Raw genomic sequence first — 7,500 nt, forward strand, 5'->3', positions numbered from 1 at the left:
CAATGAGACCCATTATCAGTTCTACTGGTTGTGTTTCATATAAATTATCCAAATGGCTTGTTTCTGTCTTGAGCCCACTCGTGGGGACCATTTCCACTTCCCACATTAGGAACAATGTAGATTTAATTAGTAAATTGAACGATCTTAATATGTCTGTTGATTTTAAGTTAGTTAGCTTTGATATTAATTCGTTATTTACCTGTGTTCCCGTTTTTGACCTTCTTTCCTTCCTAGAAGAAGAACTTTTACTTCATTCTTTGCCTCTTCCAGTCGATGTCATTATTAATCTTATTAAACTCTGTGTGGTTGATTCCAAATTCGTTTTTGATGGAAAGTTCTATGTACAAAGATTTGGGATGGCTATGGGGAATCCCTTGTCTCCTCTGTTGAGTAATTTGTACATGGAATTTTTTGAAAGGGAGTTGTTGTCTCGTATTCTTCCACGTAATGTTATTTGGTACAGGTATGTCGATGACATACTATGCATTTGGCCACTTGCTCACAACTTGGATAATTTTTTAGTTAGTTTAAACAATTTAGTACCTTCTATAAAATTTAAAATTGAGATAGAACAAGAGAACAAATTACCCTTTCTAGATGTTACTATTCACAGAAAAGGAAGGTACTTCAGGTTTGATGTTTTTCGTAAACCAACTAACGTTCTTTCATATATTCACTATTATTCTACTCACCACCTTAACACAAAAATATCAGTTTTTACCTCCATGTTTCTTAGAGCTTTTAGAGTTTGTAGTCCTGAATTTTTAGATGAAGAAATAAAAAAGATTTATGAAATAGCATCAAACTTGAGATACCCAAATCATGTGATAGTTAGATCACAGCATAAGGCCAAGAAGTCCTATGTTGATTCTTCCCCAAAAGATCCTTTTAATAAAAAGAATCTTTTGGTTCTTCCCTTTCATCCTAATTTGGTAAAACTCCCTCGTTTCCTTAAGATGTTTAATGTTAATGTTGTGTTTAAGAACCATACTATCAAAGAACTTCTTATCAAGAATTCACCGGATAATTCGTCGGGGTGCGTCTACTCTATCCCGTGCAAGAATTGTAATTCGTGTTACATTGGCCAGACTGGCAAAGAATTAAAACTTAGATTGAACCAGCATAAGTATAGTGTCCGTACTGGCCAATCTTCAAGTGGGATTTTTGCTCACATTAGAGACTATAATCATTGTATTGATTGGGACAATTCCCAAGAAATTGTTTCAAGTAATTCTTATTTGATAAGAAATATAATTGAATCGTGTATCATTAAAAAAACTTTTAATGAAAATCTTAATTTAAGCACTGGTCTTTTTAAATTAGATAATTTTGTGATTAACCAAATTGTAGGACAATGTCCCAAAGCTCCGCCTTAGCCATCTTGTGTGACCTTTTTTCACCTGTGTCATCTGTCATCCATTTTTATTTAATTTTTCTTGTTATTATTATTTTCCATTATATATTTATATGTATGTATGCATATGTATATAATTTGTTTCGTTGTAAGTCAATCTTTATGTTGAATCACATGTGTCAATTGTCACCCTTCTTATTTCTTGTTTTTATCTTTTATGTTGAATGTTTCTTTTTTTCACCTTGTCATTGGTCATCCTTATGGTTTATGTTGTGTGACATTTTTTCACCTGTTTCAATTGTCACCCATTTTATTTATTGTTTTTATATTTTCGTTTCTTTGTATGATATTCCTTTCGTATTTACGTTGTGTGACCTCTCCTGTTTTCTATATTATTATATTTAAGTCATTCTTTGTTGTGACACTATGTACTTTGAAAATGTCTTAATAGACGAAAACGTTCAGTATTCCAATCTTTATTTTCCTCGTGGTTACAAGCATAAATCTTTATTCACGTGTTTTATGTGATTACTGTTGCATATATATATATATATATATATATATATATATATATATATATATATATAAAGTAACGTAGATCTAACACAAAAGTAAAATAAAACTTAAACCCACTCTTGGAGAAAGTTAAGCTGAGATACAGAGTAAACCGTATATTTCGACCACTAGCTGTGGTCCTCTTCAGCAGTTACAGTTATAGGGTACATAAACAAGAACTTATATACAGAGGAGGAAGCTACAGTGGGGAACTCAGTAAGCCTCAGGTGAGGTCGGACGTTTCGTCCTCTGGAGATAAATTTATCAACTACCATTCTAGTAATGGCATCTGGTGACCATTGACCTTTAGAAGTGTTATAATTTGGAAACCGTTTTATTAATGAGGACTCAATAATTTTTCTTTTGAAACTACAATGTGATTTGTATACTGTAGCTGCATTCTTCCAATCTATATATATATATATATATATATATATATATATATATATATATATATATATATATATATATATATATATATATATATATATATATACAAATACAAATATATGTACATATATACATATACACATGTATATAAATATATATATATATATATATATATATATATATATATACATATGTATATATATACATATATATATATATATATATATATATATTTATATATACACGCACACACACACACACACATAAATATATATGTATATATATATATATATATATACATATAGATGTATACATATATATATACATATATATATGTATATATATATATATATGTGTGTGTGTGTGTGTGTGTGTGTGTGTGTGTGTGTGTGTGTGTGTGTGTGTGTGTGTGTGTGTGTGTGTGTGTGTGTGTGTGTGTGTGTGTGTGTGAGTGTGTGTGTGTGTGTGTGTGTGTGTGTGTGTGTGTGTGTGTGTGTGTGTGTGTGTGTGTGTGTGTGTGTGTGTGTGTGTGTGTGTGTGTGTGTGCGCATAAAAGCTCCGTCTTGCATGTTTTATGAATTTATCGGCTACTGCCAATTGCATACAAAAAAGAAAAATAATTGGGAACGGAAGGGACTAACCCAAGTATATAATCATCCTCTTTACTGATTTCGCATTCGTCGTTTAACCCTCTAAGATAACTAAATAATCTCAGCTCAGAACCAAGTAATCTGTTCATCCACTTTCAAATTAAAAGAAAATGAGAGAGTAAGGACATATTCTGTTACTTCATTTAAACAGTAACATGACAGAAATATATATGTTCTCATCTCAGATAATTCACTCGTTACTTTGCAAATGAAGTTGATTATAGATGCTTAACTGATAAACAGAATATCTGGTAGTGACAAGCTCATTCCGAAAAAAAATTACACAGAATAAGACATTTTTTATGAATATTGACATCACGATGGAATACAATTTTACTAATTTGCATATAATATTACGAAAATATCTCACGAATTCTCACAGTCTTCTCACTCCCAAGCATTGTGTGAAAGCTTGATTCTGATTGGCTGTAGCCTGCCAAAGGTTACACTGGTCAACGATCAAAATCCTTTCGAGACCAAAGTAACAGTTTCCAACTAAATTTAGGCCGCTGATAATTGAATATTATGGCTAAAAATGTTTTCTAACTCTACTTTTCAAGATTCAACGCACCTGTCACAACAGGTTCCAACAAGGTTGCGGCAATACGTTTCTTACTACACTCACAGTCTCACTGTCTTTCAGTATTATTCCATCAGTCATAGAAAGTAGTTGTGCTGTGTAAGTTTACATTTTGAAGTGAAAGGTAGGTGATCATCCTAGTCAAACACTTTTATTATATATACTGTATATATATATATATATATACACACTCGTATATGTGCAACTCTGAATAGGTTCCAGTGAACAGATATACATTTTTATCAACCACAATACACTTTAATTCTAAGCCATCAACACCGAGAGACTCGCGGAGGCCAACATGCAGAAATTGAAACGTGGTACGGCCAAGGACTCGAACCTGGGCTAGCACGTGACAAGTGTTAGTGACTTAACCGATTGCGCAATCGTTTAATCACTAACACTTGTCACGTACTAGCCCTGGTTCGAGTTCTTGGCCGTACCACGTTTCAATTTCGGCATTGTGTCCTCCGCGAGTCTTTCGATGTCGATGGCTTAGAATTAAAGTGTATTGTGGTTGATAAATATATATATATATATATATATATATATATATATATATATATATATATATATATATATATACATACCTATTGCTAAGAAAGATTAAGAGTGGTTAATAGGAGAGACAATATTGAAAGGAAAGACAGGAAGAGAGAACAGACGGGAACGACATCCGTTATGTGGTTTCTTTTTTAATAAGAGGACATTCACCTCTTTCGCTCTTTTTTGCTGTTATTCCGTGAATCGTTATAAACATTCATTAAGCAAGCTATTGATATGCATGTGATGTATTTCATATTAATTCCATTTTCCTACTAAAAGATATAAATATTTCTGCTAAGCTGTCATACTCTGTATTATAATGATTAGGGATGTACCGAGTAATTGGCATCGGCATCGACAAGAATCGGCACTTGTTTGGTGAAGTGGCATCGGTAAGAATCGTTTTTTCTTTTTCTTTTTTATGGGATTCGGCATCGGCATTGTTTTGCCGATGCCACTGCCGATGCTGATGCTTTTACAATATCTGCACAAGTCGGAGTAGATGTTAGAGCAAATTATATCAATTTTTTATTTTTGTATTTCCTATATAAAATTAGACTAAAAACTATATGTATATATATATATGTATATATATATATATATACACATATATATATATATTCATATATATATATATATACATATATATATTCATACATATATATATATACACATATATATGCATATATATATATATATATATATATATATACATATATACATATATATATGATCACGGAGCGTTTATTATTACGACGTTTTGCTTACTACAACTATTTCTATGTACATGAAAAATCTGTAATAACAAACGAAACGTCGTAATAATAAAGGCTCCGTCCTCACAAGATGTTTATTTCGATAGACTTTGGTTTTGTGTTCGTCTGTGACTTTGATTTTTGACTTTGATTCAGACTTTGACTTTGACTTTGTAATTGTTATCTATCTTATCAATTAATCCATTTATTTACATACATACATATACCAAAGGCTTTTTTCCCCTACACGGGGGTTAGCCAAAAAGAAAAAGGCATAGAAACCACTCCCACCCATTCCATTTCCTATATATTCCACTCCCCTCCACCCTCCTCCCTCCCTCTTATCTTGGCATCTCCGCTTATTTATTATGCATTTATTCGATTGTTTATCTATGTATTTATATGTGTATTTATTCATTCGCTCATTTATTTATCTATATGTTCATTCATCAAAACTCATATTTATCCATATATTTATCTATATTTTTGTCTAGCTTTGCGTATCTCTCTTTATCTGTATTATCATTCCATCAATTTATCATTTTTTATTTACTTATTTCTTTATTTGTTTCCTTTTTTGCTTGCTTGCTTGCTTACTAATAAATGTGTTCATTCTTATCATATTTATCATTTCTGCGCAAAACGTTGTAATAAAAGGTTGGGAGGGGACACCCGAGCACAAAGCTCCACCCACTCCTTCCCATTTTCCCTTCGGTGATGCATTTGTCTCATTCCTTAATGCACATCACTTGCGTGACTAACCTCAATTTTTCTCCTATTGTGATTCTTCTCCTTTTCCTCCTCCTCCTCTTCATTTTCCTCCTTTTCATTTTCTTTCTCCTCCTCCTCCTTCTCGTACTACTACTATTACTACTACAACTACTACTGCTACTGCTACTACTACTACTACTACTACTACTACTACTACTACTACTACTACTACTACTACTACTACTACTGCTGCTGCTGCTGCTGCTGCTGCTGCTGCTGCTGCTGCTGCTGCTGCTACTACTACTACTACTACTACTATTACTACTAGTAGTAGTTTTAGTAGTAGTAGTAGTAGTAGTAGTAGTAGTAGTAGTAGTAGTAGTAGTAGTAGTAGTAGTAGTAGTAGTAGTAGTAGTAGTAGTAGTAGTAGTAGTAGTAGTAGTAAAGTTCTATTACTAGTATTAGATATAATTTTATTATTTCCTCTTTTCTTTCCTTCATCTTTTTTCTTCGTTTTTTTTTTTCTTCTTACTCCAGCTTCTACACAGACTTCTACTCCCACTCCTGCTTCTGCTCCCACTCCTACTCCTACTCTTACTCATTCCCACACCCACTCCCACTCCCACTCCCACTCCCACGCCCACTCCCACGCTCACTCCCACGCCCAGTCCCACGCTCATTCCCACGCCGACTCCCACTACTACTCATATTCCCAATCTCACTCACACTACTACTCCCATTCCCAATTTCATTACCAATCCCTACACCAACTTCAGTTCCCACTCCTCATTCCACTCCTCATCCCACTACCACTGCTCCTACTCCCACTCCCTCTCCCAATCCCACTCCCACGCCCACTACTACTCCTACTTCCACTCCTACCCCTACTCCCACTCCCTCTCCCACTCCCACTCCCACGCCCACCACTAATCCTACTTCCACTCCTACTTCCACTCCTACTCCCACTCCCAATCCCACTCCAACTCCCACTCCAACTCCCACGCCCACTACTACTCCTACTTCCACTCCTACCCCTACTCCCACTCCCTCTCCCACTCCCACTCCCACGCCCACTACTACTCCTACTCCAACTCCTACTTTTGCTCCATCTTCTATTCCTACTCTTCTCTCTTCCTCTATCTCCTGCACTTTTTTTTTTTTATCATTTTCTTCCTCCTCCACCTCTTCCTCACAGTTTCCTCTTCCTCCTCCACCTTCTCCTCCTGCTCCTTTTCATTAAGCAGTTCTGCAGCTGCTTGCAAAAACAAAGTCTTTTTCTGTGATAGCCACCCTCCTATTGCCCCTTATCCTCCACCTTCTCCTCCTTCTTCTCCTCCTCTTCCTCCTCCTTTTTATTCTCTTCCTCTTTTATATCCTCTACCATTTTTTCTTCCTCCTTATCTCTCTCTTATTCTCCTTCCTTGTTCTTCTCAATACAATTCTCCTTCAGTTCTTTTGTTTCTTCTCCTACTGCTCCTTCTCCATCTCTCCCCCTTTCCCTCCACTTCCTTTATTTCATTTTCTTCCTCTTTTATATCCTCCTTGTCTTTTATTCCGCCTTATCTCTCTTTTACTCTCCTTCCTTGCTCTTCTTTTCTTTCTTATTCTTCTATTCCTTCTCCACCTTTTCCTACTACCTCTCCAATCATTTTGCTTCCTCCACGTAGCACATTATTTCTTCAATGCAAAGGTTTCCTTCGGCGGGGAAGTTGGTCTTCATATGGCACCTTGTTATCCACCCCCGCCCCCATCCCGGGAGGCGAGTGAGGTCACCCTCACAAATAGACTTACCCGCGTGACAAGTTCGTACAAGGCTATAAATTATACAGTAGTTGGACAACCCTTGCAGGATACCATAACACCAAAGGCACAGGTGGTCGGTGGAAGGGCGTGCTTGGTAAAAGGGAAACGGATAAATGAAGTTTGCAAGTTGCAACATGGGTTAAGCTTTTGGCGCTC

General features: G+C 35.4%; 1 protein-coding gene across 1 annotated transcript in view; it reads left to right on the forward strand.

Annotated features, from left to right (window-relative positions):
- Positions 1 to 7,500, forward strand: part of LOC143034573 (uncharacterized) — a 39,665-nt gene that overhangs the window by 24,498 nt on the left and 7,667 nt on the right. Inside the window, exons 11-12 of the mRNA XM_076200830.1 lie at positions 4,403 to 4,467; positions 7,232 to 7,438. Coding sequence (XP_076056945.1) covers positions 4,403 to 4,467; positions 7,232 to 7,438 — 272 coding nt within the window. The remainder of the gene's footprint in view (positions 1 to 4,402; positions 4,468 to 7,231; positions 7,439 to 7,500) is intronic.

Source organism: Oratosquilla oratoria, chromosome 2 (genome assembly GCF_046742065.1).
Source record: "Oratosquilla oratoria isolate Oo_2021 chromosome 2, ASM4674206v1, whole genome shotgun sequence".
In the NCBI taxonomy this organism is placed as follows: Eukaryota; Metazoa; Arthropoda; class Malacostraca; order Stomatopoda; family Squillidae; genus Oratosquilla; species Oratosquilla oratoria.